The sequence below is a fragment of the Marmota flaviventris genome, chromosome 4, assembly GCF_047511675.1.
Source record: "Marmota flaviventris isolate mMarFla1 chromosome 4, mMarFla1.hap1, whole genome shotgun sequence".
NCBI lineage: Eukaryota > Metazoa > Chordata > Mammalia > Rodentia > Sciuridae > Marmota > Marmota flaviventris.
The window spans coordinates 73287698-73307426 of NC_092501.1; the positions used below are offsets into that span (position 1 = coordinate 73287698).

The 19729-nt window shown below is 34.0% G+C and overlaps 1 protein-coding gene across 1 annotated transcript in view; it reads left to right on the forward strand.

The window, feature by feature from the left end:
- LOC139705499 (ankyrin repeat domain-containing protein 26-like) overlaps positions 1 to 19398 on the forward strand; it is a 65756-nt gene extending 46358 nt beyond the window's left edge. The window contains exons 16-19 of the mRNA XM_071611722.1: positions 1514 to 1584; positions 6729 to 6892; positions 16270 to 16453; positions 18463 to 19398. Of these exons, the coding sequence (XP_071467823.1) occupies positions 1514 to 1584; positions 6729 to 6892; positions 16270 to 16453; positions 18463 to 19398 (1355 nt within the window). The remainder of the gene's footprint in view (positions 1 to 1513; positions 1585 to 6728; positions 6893 to 16269; positions 16454 to 18462) is intronic.
- Positions 19399 to 19729: the final 331 nt, after the last annotated feature.

Below are 19729 nucleotides of genomic sequence, written 5' to 3' on the forward strand. Positions count from 1 at the left end.
TACATTTAATGAAACTCATGCTTTTCTCCTGTTAGCCAGCTCTTATATTAATTTGGTTCCTAGAAACAGTCAAAGAACCCCCATAAGGAATAGGGGACATGAAAAGAAAAACTAAGAGGTTATATTAGACAGCTTTTTGTCACCGTGACCAAAATATCTGACACAAAGTCATGGAGGAGGAAAGGTTTGTTTTGGCTCATGGTTTCAGAGGACTCGGCCCGTGGTCTGCCAGTTCTATTGCTCTGGGCTCAAGATGAGGTACAACATCATGGTAGAAGGACAGAAAGTTATTCAGCTCCTGGTAGTCAGGAAGCACAGAGAGTGCACCTTCAGGGCCATGTCCTCAGTGTCCTACTTGGAGGAGTAAAATTTCCAAAGCCTCCAATAGTGCCATCAAATTATGAGAGCCTTCATGATCCAATCACTTCCCCCAAAGCCCCACCTCTGAATATTGCTGCTTTGAGGAACAAATCTTCAACAAATAAGTCTTTGGGGAGCATTTCACATCCAAACCATAACAGAGGGAAAGATAAGATCTCCCTCTCTCTCCCATACAGTGGAAAAGAGGTTTACCATAAGTCAAAGCAAACTTGGTGAGGGGGTGGGGGACAGAGAAAAAACAAAACAAAACAAAACAAAACAAAAACAATTGCCTAGGGAAAGAAATACCAGTTTTTTGTGTAAAACCCATAATAATGGAAGAATTTACTTAGCGGACTGACTCTAAAATTTAGAAAAGCAGTTTGTCAGAAAAGTTCACAAAACTATTTCAGAAATAAGGAACAGGATGTTTACAAATGAAAGTATCAGTAATTTTTGAAAGTATCAATGATGAAAAGTTGAAAGTTGTCAATAAGTTACTCTTATGAGATGTGAGATAGAAAACAGAGGACAGTGTAAACATTTATGTTTCTTTGGTATTTTAATATTTTGTCTCTCAGTATTTGATCATTTCTATTGAATGGGTGCATTTGTGGATGAGTCTTTGAAACCACTGTATGCATGGAACCTGGTGACCCCTAGAGCCTGTCCAAGTGATTTCTTTTGGATAAGTAGAATTATTTCCTGAAAAAAACCACATTTGCTTAGTGACTTGGAGTTCACCTGTAATCTCAGCTACTCAGCAGGCTGAGGTACGAAAATGGAAGGTTTGAGGCCAGCCTACACACTGTGGAAAGACAATGTCTCAAAATAAAATTAAAAGTCATGGGATGGAACTCAGTGGTAGAGTACTTATGAAGCATGTACAAGGCCCTGGGTTCAACCCTGTAGCACATAGGCACACACACACATATCAGTGAAAACCAAGCCAAATTAGATGAACTGCAACAAAATAAAATAAGATAAAAAGAAGTAGATGTTCAAATAAAGATTAAGCTTCATTTGAATTATTTATTGGGAAAATAAATATAAATTTTTATTATGATGATAATGATGATGATAGTTGGCTTCTTTAATTCCAATTTGATAGAGTATTACATTTTCTGATTGTTACCAGTACATTTTTCAACAGCACCACCTTTAGAAATTACATCAGAGGAAGAGCAAAATACACTTGAAGGATCTGAAAGTAACCAGTTACTGGTATGTAAAACATGTACATTTAAATTCCTGCTCTCATATTGTTTTCTTTGCTTAGTAATTAGTATATGCCAAATGCAATTACCATTCAGAATATTCTTTCAGAATCAATAGATCATATTTTAATATTGATTTTCAAAGACTTTTAACTGATGATTAATCTTAAAATATGTCTGGTAACGTAGCAACTTATACCTAAATTTTATCCTTAGAAAAGAGGTCAATTTGTCAGAATATTGCATATAGGAAAACATTCTTGACTCTCTGAGTCTGGCTTATTTCATTGAGCAGGATGTTCTGCAATTCCATCCATTTACCAGCAAATGCCATCATGTCATTATTGCTTACGACTGTGTAAAACTCCATTGTGTACATGTGCCACATTTTTTTTTCTTTATCCATTCATCTGTTAACAAGCACCTGGGCTGGGTTCATATTTGGCTACTGAAAATTGTGCTGCTGTAAATTGTGCTGCTATATAACTATAGTAGGCTGACTTTAGTTCTTCTGGATAATTATTGAGGGGTGGGATAGCTCAGTCATAGGGTTGTGCATTCCTAGTCTCTTGAGGAATCTCCATATTGTTTTCCAGAGTGTTTGTGTTAATTTGAAATTCCACTAACATTTATTATTGTTTGTATTCTTGATCATTTCTAGGGTTGTTGAATATCTTTTCATATACTTGTTGGCCATTTGCATTTCTTTTTTGAGGATTATAAGTTTAGTTATTTTTCCCATTTATTACTTGTTTTTGCTTACATAAGCTTTGTAATTTGATGCTGTCCCAATTAATTGATTATTAATTTCATTCCTTGCCCTTTAGGAGTCTTGTTAAGAAAGTTGTTGCCTATACAAATTTGTTGGAGTGTTTAGCCTATGATTTCTTCTAGCAGGTGCAAAATTTCTGGTCTAATTCCTAGGTCTTTGATCCACTTTGAATTGAACTGTGTGCATTGTGAAGATATGGATCTAGTTGCATTCTTCTTTATATGGTGTGTAGTTTTCCTAGTGTTCAGAGCAAATGCTCTGAGGTTTTTCTCCTTTCAGTATGACATTGGCTTTGGATTTTCATATTGGCCTTTACAATGTTGAGGTTGTTCCTTTTATCCTTAGTTTCTCCAGTGTTTTAATGTTAATGGAACTTCTCTCTCTTTGATTAGTTTGGTTAAGGGTTTATCACACTTGTTCATCTTTTTTAAGAATCAACTTTATGTTGCATTTATCCTTTGTATTGCTTTTTAATTCTCAATTGCATGAATTTAAGCTCTGATCTGAATTATTACCTATCTTCTACTGATTTTGGAATTATATTGTTCTTTTTGATGGCTTTGAAATATAATGTTAGATTTTTTTTGCTTGGTATTTTTCTTTTATTTTAATGTAGGAAATCAGTGCTATAAATTTCCCACTAGGACTGCCTTCATACAGCACCAGAGGTCTTGGTATTGTTCTATTCTCATTTGTTTTTAATAATTTAATTTCTTCCCCAATTTCTTTTTTGGCCAATTCCTGATAGAAAAGTGTATTACTTCATTTCAAGGTGTTAAAATGGTCTCTAATTTTTATCTGGTTCTTAACTCCTAATTTCATTCCTTCATTATCTGATAGAATGCAAGGAATTATCTCTTTTTGTATTTGCTAAGACTTTCTTTGTGCTCCCAAATATTATCTGTTTTACAGAAAGTTTCATGTGCTTTTGAGGGTAAAATGAATTCACTTCAATAGATGAAATATTCTATAGATGTCTGTTAAGTTCATTTCATTAATTCTACTTTTTACTCTTGGTTTATGTTTGAATGACCTATCAAATAATGACATGGTTTGTTGAAATCACCCAGTATTACTGTATTCAGTTCTATTTGATTCTTTATAATATTGAGAAAGGCTTGCTTTTTATTCATCAGTACACCCATGTTTGGGGCACAAAGATAATCATTTCATCTTGTTGTTGGTTGATTCCCATAATAAGTATGAAATAACCCAGTTTGTCTTTTCTGATTAATTCTGGCTTGATGTCTACTTTGATAGAAGAGTAGCTGCCTATAGGACAGGTAGAAAATTATAGTCTCATTCTGTCTGGTAGCTCTTACTTCACTGCTTCCTTTCTGGACTTTGTAGGGGTGGAGGGCTGCTGCCTGCTCTGTCATCTTCAGTCTCTAAAGGACTTAGAATTCTCTGGTTTCCACAGGAAAATTCCAGTAGCCCACATGAAGGAGGAAGGGTGATGAGAAAGTCAAGAGTTACTCAGAAACAGCACCTTAGTAGGGAGAGTTCAGGGAGGGTATTTGAACCCTGAGGAGGTTGGCTCAGGGTTAGAGCTGGGTGTGTGAGGAGGGGCTGCCCAGCTGTGCTGGTAGGAGGGCCCCAACTCACTTTGACAGGCCCATGTGTGTCCCTGCCATCCAGTGGAGACCACCTGCTTTTGCTCCTCAGGTCCTTCACATCCACACACTGTCTTGCTTGGTGCATATTGATATTGGCTCTTAAAATGTGTTAATTCCAGAGGAGGAATCAATTTAAAGGAAAACACTCTCTAATTTGAGGAGTTATGTACTTGATTTGAGGAAAAAGTTGCTTCTGGAGTGTCTATCCCTGTAGTAATGCAGAAATGTCTTAAACACAAAGAACCAAGTCTTCAAAATTCTCTCCTTCTCATATATGCTCTGGGTCCCTAAAACATTCTCACCAGTCATTTGCTAAGATGCATCGAAGTGAAAATAAATTAAAGCCTGGACATAACAAACTAGAAACTGAACATTCTTCTAACACTGAGGAGGAGAATTTTCATAATAATACAGAAAATTAAAAACTAGAAGTTGTTATAGTTACAATGAGAGAAGACCAAGTATTTGATCTACAAATAAAAGTAAGTATGAACATAAGTACTCCTAGTTGGAATTTAAAATCTGGACCCATGCTTAGGGGTCTAGTAAGTCAAAAGCCATCGTGATTCACGTCTTACCTAATCCCAAGAAGTGAATCAGATTACTCAAATAAAAAGGCACAGTATTTATACTGTTAATGACACTTGTAAGAAAACAAAATCAAATCAAATTTTGTCCCAGAATCCATCATGTGATGCAGTGCTATAGCTGTAAGAGCATGGGAACTGAATTAGAAAAGGTGAGTTTCTCTCTACCACTTAGTGACAGAATAATAAAAGGATGTCTAGGTGAACACTTACTGCAAAACAAGGGAAGGTTTAGGAATGAGATAGGCATGTCACAGGTAGAGGTCTTGACATTAGAGAAAGAAAAAGTTCACCTTCAAAATGGGAGAGCTATTCTCTTGTTGCTACTCTTGGTTTTTCTCAGTATCAATTGTATTCTGATTTCCTGCTTTGAAAAAGCTCATGTATTAAATGGTGTTATCTAAATAAGAAATTCTGTCGGGCTTGGGATGTGGCTCAAGCGGTAGCGCGCTCGCCTGGCATGCGTGCGGCCTGGGTTCGATCCTCAGCACCACATACAAACAATGATGTTGTGTCCGCCCAAAACTGAAAAATAAATATTAAAATTCTCTCTCTCTCTCTCTCTCTCTCTCTCTCTCTCTCTCTCTAAAAAAAATACTCTTTCTCCCCCAACCCAGAAATGTCTCTTAAAAAAAAAAAAAAAAAGAAATTCTGTCCAGAAATTTAAACTTTCTTCTCTCTCCATAAAGAGAATTTCAGGAAAACATTCTCATGATCTTTCTTTCTCATCATCTTAAGTCAATCAATCTTACAAGTGGCCTGTGAACTGGGAAAGTAATTTAGTCCTATACCATATGACCTTCTGAACCAAGATAAGCATAAAGAAGTTGCTGACAGAATGTAATAAGCTTGAGGTTTGTTTGTTTTTTTTTTTTTCTCCCTCTTGGTGTAAAATTAATTCACATTTATTAACACATAGACACACACAAACACACAACACACACACACAAAGGAAATGTAAGGGAAAGTCATGGCTGAGATGGAATATATCCATGTGCCTAGTTTTGAGATATGTTTTCAGACAACCTAATCTGTTTATTGTGCTTTTATCTGTATAAATTTATCTGTTTTACCAAACCATTGAAACATAATTCTAATATGAGCACTTTAAATATCTTTTACAAGTATATATACTTCTTTTAAAGTCACTTCTGTTAAGTGTTTCTGTTTCAGTCAGCCCTTTACTTTAGGTTGTTTTGAAAAATTTGTTAATCTTGGTATGTTTGATCTTATCATATAAAGAAGCATTAAATCTCAGCCCCAAATTTTGTACTTGACTTCAATGCAGAACATGGATTTCTGAAATTCTAAGTTTTAAATATAGGCAAAATCTAGACATATCCTTTTAAAAATAAATGCAGTAGCATATGAACTAGGAGGCTTCCCATCTCCCAAGAAATAATTGGTTTACTTTTTCTGGATAATTTGTCTGATCCAGAATTGTGAAATTGTGGTAACTTTCCATGCCACCAAAATCCTAGGTAATGCCAATTGGGAGTCATTAAAACTTTCTTGGTTTTACTCCCAAGTAGATAATGGGGCTAATGCAGATAACCAGTCTGGAAAGCATCTCATTTTCCAGCATTCCATAGTTACAAGGTAGCAATTTTGTCCTGCTCCTAGTGTTGCAGCAAACTTTAGTTCATATGTTGCAATGAGCACCTTCACTGTTTTGCTCTCCCTGGATCCAAATGACAAAAGAATTGCACAAGGCAAGGTGGGGGAGGTTGGAGACTAGCTTAGTGCAGAAAGGGGAAATCTTCCTCTTTACTGAGGCCCAACAATGACTCAGTCCCTGAATTTGGGTGTTTAATGTACAATCCAGGTAGGAAAGACAGAAGAGGACTCCTTTCCTATCCTTTTCTTTTTATGTCTGCCAGAGCTACAGGGAGTGTAAATGCTAGATAGCAAAAATGGCTCAAAATAAAAGCATGGAATGAAAAATTGTTCTATTTGAAATTTTGGAAAACTCTTGTTATTCCACTCAAACAAAAATGAAGCAGAATTGGCAAAAATTTTCAATGATATTTTATAAAATTAAAGGAAGCTCAAAATATTTTATGGGCTGAAATAATGACAATTAAACTAAATCAGGAGGTAAAATCAAGGATAAAAGCAGAAAAAAAGAAACCTTTTTATTAGAAAGTAGCATGATCATCCTTATCATTCATTAAAGGTGGAGGAAAAAAAGATGAAGCACCCAATTGAAACAAAAGAATCACAAAACCTATGTGAAGGTACTGAAGACACTGATTATAATGATGAACCCATGAAACAGAGAAAGAGCAGAAAAAATGATCATGAGCCTTTTTCTCTTACAAAGTGTCAAGAACATGATGGGTAAGCGTGTGGCAGTACTCCACAGTAGATAATTGTTATTCTCCTCTAAATCTCATTCTAATTTGGTCTAACATTCACGATTGAGAAATATTAAGCTTTACCTGGGAATATTCAACCTTGCAATGTTTCCAGAAAAAATGAAAGTAAACAATGAGATACCATGTTGAGAGCCAAAGCCGAGTTTGGATGGCGCCTAGCATTTTGCCAGTAGTTTTGAGTTCTCGCGGAGTTCCTGTTGAGTTTGCGGTTGAGCTCTCCCGGGGATTCCTGGAGAGTTCGCGTTGGTTGGTGAAGTTTGGGTGGAGGCTCGTGATTTGTGCCCAGCCAGACTGTGGCAATACCATTTTATTATGAATATTTTGATGAATTTTATTTAAAATGTAATAACTAAGATAGGGAACTGTGATGAAGAGAACATTCTCATACAGTGTTTATAAATTAAATTGATCAGCACTTTTTGAAGGGTAATTTAGAGGCATGTACCAAAGATTTAGAATATTATTCGTCAAACCTAACAGCCTCACTTCTATTCCTGGATCCTTCTTGGAATGGAAAATATACTTGTAAATGCATGCTTGCCCACATATATTAAGGACCAGTATTATATGATATACATAATGCATATAATATATATGAATATTTCTCATATGCATAACAGGAACATTAAATGCAATATATGTGTTAAGGATACACACACACACACATATATATATTTATTTATTTACTTAAGGGTATTTATTATAGGACTGTTATATCATTAAGTGAGAATCTAAATTCCTATCAATAAGGAAACAGTTAAATTTCCATATCTATAAACTAATGTAGTAAGCAATCATTTAAAAAATGAGGTTGGTTCTATAGCATACTGTCAATTTCGCATTAAAGTACACTTACAACAGTTGCATGACACCTCTCAAACAAATTTTGTTCTAATTCTTGAGAGTATCATCATGTATAGATATGATTTTGTATGGTACTCTAAAATAACTTGATAGGTGTTTAGATTCTCGGGAAAATGGAAGGTTTTGTTGGTGCACAACAGAAAAGCGAACTATCCACAACCTACTACTAAATATTGCTTTGATATTTTAAAGAATACAAACCTTGTTTCCCCATACCAACAGTGGCATTGAAAATGGATTTTGTGCTCAGGAAGTATTTGTGAAATGCATGAATACACTGTTGGATTATCATGCCTGTTGATAAATTTCTTTAGAAAAAAAAAAATCTTTAGTTTACTGAAACTAAACAAGGTTTTAAACTATGTTTTAAAACATATTGGCACAATTCACAAATTATTATTTATAATTATCACCAGATATGGAATGATAATGTAGATTGATCTGCTATTCTGTGTCTTAAAAACACCAGAAGAGAATTATTACTTTTCATAGTATATTGTGATACACACGTTTAGAACCTGGAATCTATATTTGGGATTTGCTGCTGACCATCTCTATGCCTTTAAGCAAGTTACTTGGCCTTTCTTTGCCTAGTTTCTTCCTTATTTAATACATAATATGGTATCTGCCTTATGGAATTATGAAGATGATAACAAGTTGAACCCATGTAGAGTGTTAGAAAAATGCACAGTAATTGCATTGTAGGTTTTGAAAAATTAACTCATATCATTATACAAAAAGACTTTCCCTTATATAAGGATTTAAGCCATATTTTACTAATGGGTTTGAGTCCTTGGTAAAAAATTGTCTTTTATTTTGATTATAATAGCAGAATCTGCTGTATTTATTTCTATTAAAGAATTCAAGTAACATGATACTTTTCCTTTGGCTGTCAAATAGTGTGATCTAAATTTTATTTTTCTAATGTTCTTTATGTAGTATTATTCTTTGTCCCTTGATGTTCCTCTTTCTGTTTATGATTGCAGAAAATGATTGTACTTTAAATAGCCTGCAAAATTTATGAATAGGAGAAATAATAACAAATGTAAAGATTTTTACATAAAAATATATTATACATTCTTATTAACATATTAATATTTACCTGAAAGGATTTTGTGTGTGTGTCTTTTCTTTTATTAGGGCCAGAGAGAAAGCATCTAACTCAAAGAGAAAGGTATTGTTAAAAATAATAAAAGGTAGTATTTTATTCAAAAACACACTGTGAAAGGCTAAGTGATATAATTTTAAAATTTATATTGTATTGTAAAATGTAACATTAACCAGGAATGGTAGTGCATCCCTGTAATCCCAGTGGCTGGGGAGGCAGAAGCAGGAGGATTGAGAGTTCAAAGCCAGCCTCAGCAAAAGCGAGGTGCTAAGCAACTCAGTGAGACCCTGTCTCTAAATAAAGTACAGAATAGGGTGGGATGTGGCTCAGTGGTCAGATGCCCCCGAATTTGATCCCCAGTTCCTCCACCCTACCCCCAGAAAAAAAAATCATGTAACCTGAAATAATAGAGAATCTTTTTAGGTAAAGACTTCTACTTTGGGAAAGTGATTAAGAAACAGTCACCATTGATAAAGACATCCTTTTGACAGAAACTAGCTCTTATTTAACAAATACCTGTATTTTGCATATAAAATAACAGACAGATGTTCCCTCTATGAATTTAGTACATGGTATAAATATTTGAGGGATATTTAGAAATCATATTATTTTTTTACAGGTCAAAACACCAGCCAATGCCATGGAAAACCTTGATAACTTAAATAAGTTATGTCAAACAGCCTCAGAGAATTGTGAGTTGGCTTACCCTAATGATAAGGAAATTTTACAGTTGATTGAACAACATAAAACATCATGTAAAGGTAGGGCCTTTGCATAAAAATTAGGCCTTTTGTGTATATTATAATAATAGATGCATAAATAATAAATATTATTATGTTATAATAATAATACAATAACATTGCTTAGCAGTGCACCAGGGAGAGGTGATGTTTTATAGCTGTTCCTATCAGAAATATGCGTTATATTAAAATAGATGGAAAACTGGGTTTCACTCTGAGCCAAAGAGCTAGGATAATTCCCACTGCACTTTTCTTTGTGAATGGCACCCTGGCTCCTTTTGTTGGCTGTGTTGCTCTCTTGTGCCTTGATCATGATCTTTGTCTCTTGTGCCTTGATCATGATCATTGTCTCTATCTGAAGTCTGCAGTAATCTTAAACCTGTTTTTCCTGCTACCCCACCTCCTAAAACCATGCCCTAGCCTGCAACCATAATTATACATTTTCAAAAATTCAGATATGATCATGTTAACCCTACCCTTAAAACCTAGCTCTCACATATTTTTGCTATAAGGTGAAAAAGATTTCAGTCCTCTAGCTTATCCTGCATTGCTGTGTCCCAACCACTGTCTTACATGATTGTCCTTACAGTACAGCTTTTTGTTTTAAAAGTTTCAATGTGAGATATTATTGAAAATATGATAAACTGCACATATGTAAAGTATGCAATTTGACAAGTTTTAACATATGAGTTAAACACATTTAAATACCATAATCAAGATGTTCAACATTTCTAGCAATTAGAGAAAATGCAAATTAAAACTGTACTAGAGATTTCATCTCACTCCAGGTAGAATGGCAACAATCAAGAATACAAGCAACAATAAATATTGGTTGAGGTTGTGGGGAAAAGGGTACACTCATACTTGCTTGTGGGACTGCAAATTTGTATAACCACTCTGGAAATCATCATGGAGATTCCTCAGAAAACTTAGAATGGAACCACCATTTGTTCCAGTTATCCCACTCCTTAAAATCAACCTACTGTAGTGACATAGCAACATCTATGTTTGTAGCAGCTCAATTCGCACAATAGGCAAGCTATGGAAACAACCTAATTGTCCTTCAACAGATGAATGGATAAATAAAATGTGGTATATATACAAAATATATACAGAATGGAGTATTACTCAGCTGTAAAGAAAAAATTAAAATAATGGCACGTGCTAGTAAATGGATAGATCTGGAGAATATTATGCTAATTGAAATAAGCCCATCCCCCAAAAAGAAAGGCCAAAAGTTCTTTCTGATATATGCTAACACTAAACAAGGAGGGTGGGGAGGGAAAGAATAGAAATCCATCACTAGATAAAGGGAAATGAGGGAGGGAAGGGGGGGGAAGGACAATAGAATTATCAGACATAACTTTCCTAGCCTCGTATTTGAATACATGACCAGGGTAACTCTGCAGCATGTACCACCACAAGAATAGGATCCTAAATAAAATGAATTATACTCTATGTATGTTAATTTCCAAAAATGTATTCTAGTGTCATGTATATTGAGAAAGAACAAATTTTAAAAACACAGTTAAGAAACCCACTAATCACAAAATACTCCTCATGCCGCTATATATTCCCTAATTAAGAAATCTCAAACAGCTTTCCAAAATATTTCCATCTTTTTCAATGCCCATGGTATGAAAGGTCCCATTCTTTCCTATCTTCAATATCAAGTCGTATGGTCAATTTTTAATAATTATAACCTTTCTAAGAGGGTGCTCTTCACACATGCACACATCAGTACAGTTTCAATATGCCTTACACTAATGACCAGGTAAGTTGAGGATGTTCCAGTGCTTATTATTAATTTGGATGACATTTTTGGTCACTTATCCTTTTAATTCTCTGTTATTTTGTTTGTTCTTTTAAATTATTCATTCCAGTAGGATCCATTTTGATATATTCATACAAGCATGGAATATATTTTATTCTAATCAGGCTTCCAATCTTATGGATGTACACAATGTTGAGATTCACTGTGGTGTATTCCTGTATTTAGATAGGAAAGTTATGTCACATTCATTCCACTGTCTCCTCAGGATACCATTCCTTATCAGCTATTTTTTTGCAAGAAATTTTCACCACTTTGTGTCTTGATATTTTCTCCTCTTAACAGTTGTTTTTAAGAGCTTCAGTTTTAAATTTTGATGAACTCTAACTTATGTATTTGTGCAAATAACAGATTTTTTCATTTGTGTCATAGCATTTTAATTTCTTTTGTAAACCATCTGATTTTAAGCTGACATAGTAGGGGGACATATTGATGGGGTACACTGTGTAATAATAAGAGCAGAGTGATTAAGATATCTCATATCTCATATATCTCTTATCACTTTTAGAATCATGCAAAATCCTTTCTAGGGAATACCTATTAAGAAACCAACCTATATGCCTTTCAACAGATGAATGAATAAAAAAATGGGATATATGTATGCATATACCTATACATATGAAGTAAATAGACACACACTCAATGGAATATTAGTCAGCCAAAAAAAGAATAACTTTGTCATTTGCCAGAAATATTTTGTTGTTGATTTCTGATCATGACTTCATAATCAGGGAACATATTGTGCATGGTTAAATTATTATGACATCTTAAATTACAATTTATTGTCTGATCTTAGCATCTGTTCCATTTTGGTAGAGAATGGTGGTGTTAAGCTTTTCTACATTCTTGCTGACTTTCTGCCTAATTTTTCTACCACTTATTGAGTGAGGAGTTTGGCCCCTCAAATGATAACTGTAAATTTGCTTATTACTGTTTGGAGCTCTATCAATTTTGTGCCTCATGAATTTTGTATCTATATGGTACACAAAAGCATTGGTGATCATATAGATATATCATCTTTTTCATCAATTGAATCTTTTATCACTGTGCAATTGCCATGTTTATTGCTGGTAGGGTTTTGTAATATGAAATCTCATCTGGCCTTTATGTAGCCAATCCCATGAAGCCTTCTTTTATCAAGTGTCAGTGTGGTTTATCTTTATATTTTTAACCAATGTGTGTCTACATTAAAAAAGTATTTCCTGTAGGAAATGGGAAGCACATAGTTGTAGAAAGCACATTTCTTGTAGAAAGCATAGAGTTGAATCAGACTATTTTGTTCATACTAACAACCTGCCTTTTAATTTGAATTTTTAGAGCTTTTTGTTATATACATTTGGCCCTTGAACAGTGTTGGTGTCAGGAGTGTCACCCACCTGTGAAATCAAAGAAAATCTGTGTGTGTATTTGAATCTGCAAAAATCAGAGGTACTAATAGCCTGCTGTTGACCAAAGCTGTCTTCCTAAAAGAAACAATTAACATATTTTGTATGTTAAAGGTGTTGAATATGAGGGAAAATGTATAAAAACTGTGAGAGATCATTTTTTACTGTCATAGCCAATTTGCTGGAGACCAACTACTCCCATGGAGATAATTAGCATCATGGGGCCTTTTATGCAGCAGTTCATAACAACTCAGTACCCACAGGAGGTGACTACATAATTATTTGAGTAGTGCAGTTATATACTGTGACATCTCCTGACTTCTCTGAGATCTTTCAAATTGTTTCTAATTTCCTAAAACAAATAAACAAATCTGTGTATAAGACAACTCCCAGAGTTTAATCCTGTATTGTTCAATGGTTAATGTAGTTGGACTACCCTATCATCATGCTCTTTCATTTCTATCAGTGTTCCTCCCTTCAAGTGTAGTTGGCATTTCTTTTTTAACTATATCTTTCATCCTCCGCTTCTCCTTCTGAATTTTATTTTGGAAGTCATCAGGTTACTAGTAATGAACTTGATATCCTTCCCAGTCTTGTTTTTGTGATTGTTCAGGTGATCAGCTGGTTATGAATTCTCCACTACTGGGAGTTGCCGATGACTCTACCTTTATTCTGTGAAATATCTATTCTTCCAGATTGACTGATGGGCAGAGACACCCTTCTTGGCACTCTGTGAACAGGAGACGGTTCCTCTAACCTTAAGCAATGCTTTTTCTTTGGGTCTCAGGTTGCTTCTTGGCACTCCTTTGTCGTCCATTAGTCTGCTAAAAATTCAAAGGGGGTCCTCTGCAGATGTCCAGGATTCTTTCTCTGTAGTACTTTCTCCTCTCCTGCTCTATCCTGTGATGTCTCTGTGTCTTGGTTTTACCAGAACCTCAGCTCCATCACCTCAGCTCAAAGAGGCTAGTAGACTCTCCTTCTGCTTGTTCTTCTTGAATCACCACCTTGAAGCTCTCACAACAGGGAGATGGCACACTTACAAAGCTTACATCATTTGTTTCCTGTCTACTGGGGATCATTTTCCTCATTGTCTGAAGTGTCCACGGTCTTGGGAAATGCCGTTTAATATCTTTGGCCTGTTTTGGTTTGGGTAGTTTCTGGTGGGATCAGGAATCAGTACCTGTTACTTCCTCTTGGCCAAAAGCAGATTGTCATAGAGCCTCAGTACATGCTGTATGTTGGCTGGAATGCTCTTCTTCACCCTCTGCCCAGCTGCTTCCTGATAATTTTCATTTCTCTGGGGAGTCATGTTTTTCTCAGGGAAAACTTTCTGTAGCTCTGATTCCATAATGTGATTACAGAACTCTGTTTCCCTACATTATCCATTTATTTGTCTGTCTTCTCCTCTACACTTTAAGCTAAAGAAGAACATGGATCTCATCTGGTAGGTTTTTCTACAGAATATATTATAATGTGCCAAAAGTTGTAGGCACTCCACGTGCATTTCTTCAGTGCATGAGTGCCTGTGAAAATGTACAGTCCTTCATATATGAAAAACATTCACATATTTGATTTTATCATGTTTGTTTTAAAAATTTATTGTTGTTTGTTTTAAAAAAATAAATTTTCGACTGTATTTTATTCATTTAAAAAATTTGCATTGCAATCATTGCTTCATGTTTTTTCCATTATATAGATTCTGTGAGCCTATCCAAAATAGAGGATGCAGTTATTTCATCTCAAAGAACAATGGAACATAGAAAATGTCACTGTTCACAGTGTTTACTATTTATAGAAAAACTTACAAAGATGGAAACTAAAGTTTGTAGACTGAAAATGAAGCTATCAGATGCAAAAAAAAGTAAATGCCATGCTAGAGCATGAAAAAGCAGAGTGGAAACAGGAACTCTCTAATTTGAGGTATGATATCCTAACTTTAAAGAAATGTTTGAATGATCCTTTTTTTTTTTTTTTGCTGGAAAAATAATTTTATTAGTTCTTCTTAGTTACACATGAGAGAAAAATCCACTTTGATAAAATTATACAAGCATAGGACATTTTATATTTTCTGACCTACCTTTTGGCATTTCATAAGGGAAAAAACTTCTAATTCTTCTGGAGTGTGAAAATCTTGGAAATAAAAACAAGTTGGTAGGAATGATTACTTCCACCAATTAAATGCATATTCTTCCCAATCACAATTCTACTGGCTACATAAAAGCCCACTTTACAGGAATCTCAATATTCATTAAGAAATAATGAATTTTCTACTGTATTTTATTCATTTAAAAAATTTGTATGGCAATTATTGCTTCAAGAAACTTCACTTATAGGAATTGTTTTCTATATGTTTATTTTGACTACATCCTTCAAAATACAATTATTTATTTAAAGTAGAGACATTTCTAAAAGGTATTTGATCAGTATTTCTAAATTGTACTCTAGAAAATTTATGTAAATTTACAATTCCAAGAGAGGATGAAATGGGCATTTTCCTCAATGAAGAAACATGTTTTGAAAAATCACACATTTTTTTCTTCTTATGCCTGGGATGGAACCCAGGATTTTGTTCAAGTGTATAGGTCTGCTCCTGCTGAGCTATATCCCCAGATGCTGTCTTATTCTTAAGACCCATGAAATAAAATATGAATTAAAAAGTGATGACTATTTTATTCAATTTATCTCATATAAAAATAAAATAAGTTCAAATTTCTCTGGTAAAAGGACCTATACTCTTTATTATTGGATTAAATATAAGGTTCTGTCTTGTTTCAAGACTAATTTCTACATTGTTTATAAAGTACATAATAATCAACAAGATCACTTGAAAGTGTTACCCAAAAAGAAATAACAAAAAGTGTAATACAAGGATTTATACTCCTTAGACTAGGAGTATAATATAGTAATGTGCTGTTGTGTGTTGTGTGAAAACCTATGAAGGTACTATATTACATTGTGAATCATTTCAAGGGATATGTTTCATATTTCATGAAGATAAACCTTATTTCCAATAAACTTATAAACTGGTTTTTAAACAATAATTTTTTAAAACAACTTTAAATCATATTTAGAATTCAGGAGGAATTCTTAAGTTTCCACTTGTGAATTTACAGAATCATCTCAAAATTTCTTTTGCATAATTTCTACCAGAGTTACTAGTAACAGAATCTTACCCAATCACAGAATGTTCTTTATTACCTTTATATATCTAAACCTTTTATTTCTATATATAGATATATCCCCTTAGAGAGTTATTGAAGTAGGAAATAAAATGTGAGAACAAGAAGGGAAGTGTATTTGAGAACACAGAATTTGTATTAGGATAATAAATTAACATATGAAGAGCAGTTCATAAAGTGAACTTTTTTCTTTCTAACAAAATGAATTTTAAGATAACTTATTTAACTGCAGATGTGAACTACAAGAAAAAGAGAAGAAGAGAAAAAATGCTGATCATCTTTTGAAAAAAATTAAGCACCAGTTAAGAGAAAAAGAAGAGGATTATAATAAAGAAATGGAAACAAAAAGACAACTTGAAATGGCTCTGAAAACAAGAGATATGGAACTGAATACTGAAAGAAATAAGTTAGAGCAGGTAAAATAAGTGTCAAATTTCTTACTTTATTTCAACATTAATTATATTATTTGTATAATTTAATATATGTGGTCATGTTTCACTTAATGATCGGGATAAGATCTGAGAAAGGTGTCCTTCAGTAATTTCATCATCGTGCAATCATAAGCTTGAACTTGCACAAACAGAAGATGTCTACCCTGAAATATAACCTTATGAGTCCACTGTGGCATACCAGTCTGTTGTCTAACAAAGCATTGTTTGCCATGCATGACTACATAATTTAGGTTTAAAACAAAAGGCATCTTTTGGCTTTCATGGCTAAAATTTTTTATTGCAATGTTGACATCTAATAGATGTTCCACATGATTTCTGAATGTAGTAATGGAAGCTGAGTAGAGTTAACTCATTAACATAATTGTTAATTTGGGCATTTTATGTTATAACACAGGCTAAATTACTTTGAAACTATCAGGAAACTTATTAAATGTTTTGTAAAATATTGTATTTCATGATGCTGTCTCACTCTGCTTTTAGGAGATGTTTTTACTCTGAGAAATTTATCTGTTATTTATGAGATTAAAATTTGAGCTATCCATGTAGGATAAAGTTTCATGTGCTTTAATAGCCTCCTTCTTTTAAAAATATTTTTATCAGAGTGCCATAATTATACAGAGTAATTGGGTTCATTTTATCAAAATCATATGTGCAAGGAATTTGATTTCAAGCCCCATTCCCCCTCTTTTCCTCACTTTCTCCTTCCTGTTATCCTCCTCTCTTCTCTATTAAGCATCCTTTCTTTTCTACATGCATTAAAGTGAAATTGCCTTTGGTATCTTTATATATGAAGATATAACATGATTTTGTTAAATTCATTCCATTCATCTTCCCCTTTTCTTCCTTCCTACCTCTCATTCTCCTACATCTACTTCACTCATCTTTCCTGTATCTTTCTGCTCTCTGATCTCCTCTCCCACTGGCTTCTTTCCCATATTATGCTCTAGCTTCCACTTATGAAGGAAAACATTCGACCTTTGATTTTCAGTTGGGTTTATTTCACTTATCATGATTTTCCCCATTTCTATCCATTTACTAGCAAATGCCCTTCTTACATTCTACTTTACGGCTGAGTAAAACTCTGTGGTGTATGTTTACCACATTTTTTTAATCTGCTCATCCATTAATGGACATCTGGCCTGGTTCCATAGCTTGGCTACTGTGAACTGTTCTGCAATAAACCTTGAAGTGTATTGCTGTGTGGTATGCTGATTTCAGATATTTTGGATATTCAAGGAGGAGTTGGAATAGCTGCATCACATGGTGATTCCATTCCTAGTTTTTTGAGTAATCTCCACTTTGCTTCTGAGACTGGTTGTACTAGTTTGTAGTCCCAGCCACAATGTAAAGAGAGTGCCTTTCTCCCACATCCTCACCAACATTTGTCATTATTCATGTTCCTGATCATTGGTATTCTAACTGGAGTGAGATGAAATATTAGTGTAATTTTGATTTGCATTTCCTTAATTTCTACAGATGCTGAAGATTTTTCATATATTCTTGTCAATTTGTGTTTCTATTTTTGAGAAGTAGAATGTGTATAGAACATTTTCAGAAATGGAGAACCAAAAGAATTTTGGAAAATTTTTATCAGTCAAGTATATGTACAGCTAAGGCTCTTACTATGGCTTGGTTCTATATATTAGAATGTAAACCTTTTTTTAGACATGGTCACAGCTATTAATCACTGATTCTATGTCTTGGGTCTGTTGTACTTCAGGAAAAGTGTTCTTTAATTCTGAGATTCTTATAACTTATCATTTCTTTTGTACTCTTATAGATTCCCTTTCTTCAATTAACTTTTTGAACTTCTGGGAATATATGCTTTTATAAGGTCTGAAGTTTAACTCTAATTTTTCTCCATATATATAAAGTGTTGCAATGAATGGATATCCAACTGGAGAAAATTATATATATATATATATAAATTTTGGAATTGAGTGCTAGCTAACTATTTCCTTGGTTTTGCTTAGGTTTCTACTAGCAATAAAATGGGAAAAGATCTGTTGGATAAATATCACAGGATAAAGGATATAATTGCTAGGAAAAGAATAGAAATAGACACAATAAAACATGAGAACCAAGAAAAGGAAAAGAAATACCTTGAGGATATTGAAATTTTAAAAGGTAAGTATGATGACCTTCAAAAGACAATCAAGCAGAAAGAGGAAACAGCTGGAGCGAATCCATTCCAGGATAATGAACAATTTAATAAGATGGAAGGTGAGATAACAATGCTAAAATTTCAACTGGAGTATGAAAAAGAAAACAGGGAAAGACTGGAAACAGAAGTTAAGTCGTACCATGCCACATTGGCTGCTGCACCCTTCCATCATTATGAAGGCCAGACATCAAAAGGATACCAAGAATTTGCTTTCCAGTCAGCCAGAGAGGAATACTTGCGTTCACAGGCCAAAATGAACTTTGATATCTCTCGCCTAAAAGTTCATAGTGAGGTTGTTTCCAAAGAACTTGTTAAGTATGAAGAAAGATGCTGTAGCCTAAAAAATAAAGTCCGTCAGACAAGACATGCTGTTAAAGAAATGACTTTGAATTTAGAATCTCTACAAAGAGACCTACGGCAAACACAGTGTCAGATAAAGAAAATTAAATACACATATCACAATGAACAAACTAAAGTGAATAAATATGATGGGAAGCAGGATTCCATAGAGGAGAGACCACAACCATGGACTGAAAATACATTGCCTCAACAGCAATTGCACAAACCTCACAATGAATCTGTCAATAAAGACACAGTAATAAGTATCCAACAGCAATGTCATGATATTGTAGAAAAACTTCAAGCTGAGACTAAAAACCACTATCTCATTCTGGAAAACATAATTAATAAATTAAGCAATAAATGTGATCATATTGAAGAAAGACTGAATCAATATGAAAATTAAAAAACAGAAAGAACAGTAAGTATCAAGCATAAAAACATATGAATTACTTTTAAAGGAGAATTCAAAGTAATGTTTGCTTATGACTAAATGTTGAATCTAATTGTGTGGAAAAATCCATACACTATAAATGTATTTGCTCTATCAACTCCAAAACAACCTCACTTCTGCCAAATTCACATTTGACCTAATTCCCAACACAAAGAATTAATCCATGTTTGAAGTGATGTCTGCTAATTTCCCTGCTCTGGTCATTATTCATTGTACACATGCTTTGGAATATCACACTGTACCTTATAAATATGTACAATTACGTGGTGATTAAAACTAAAAA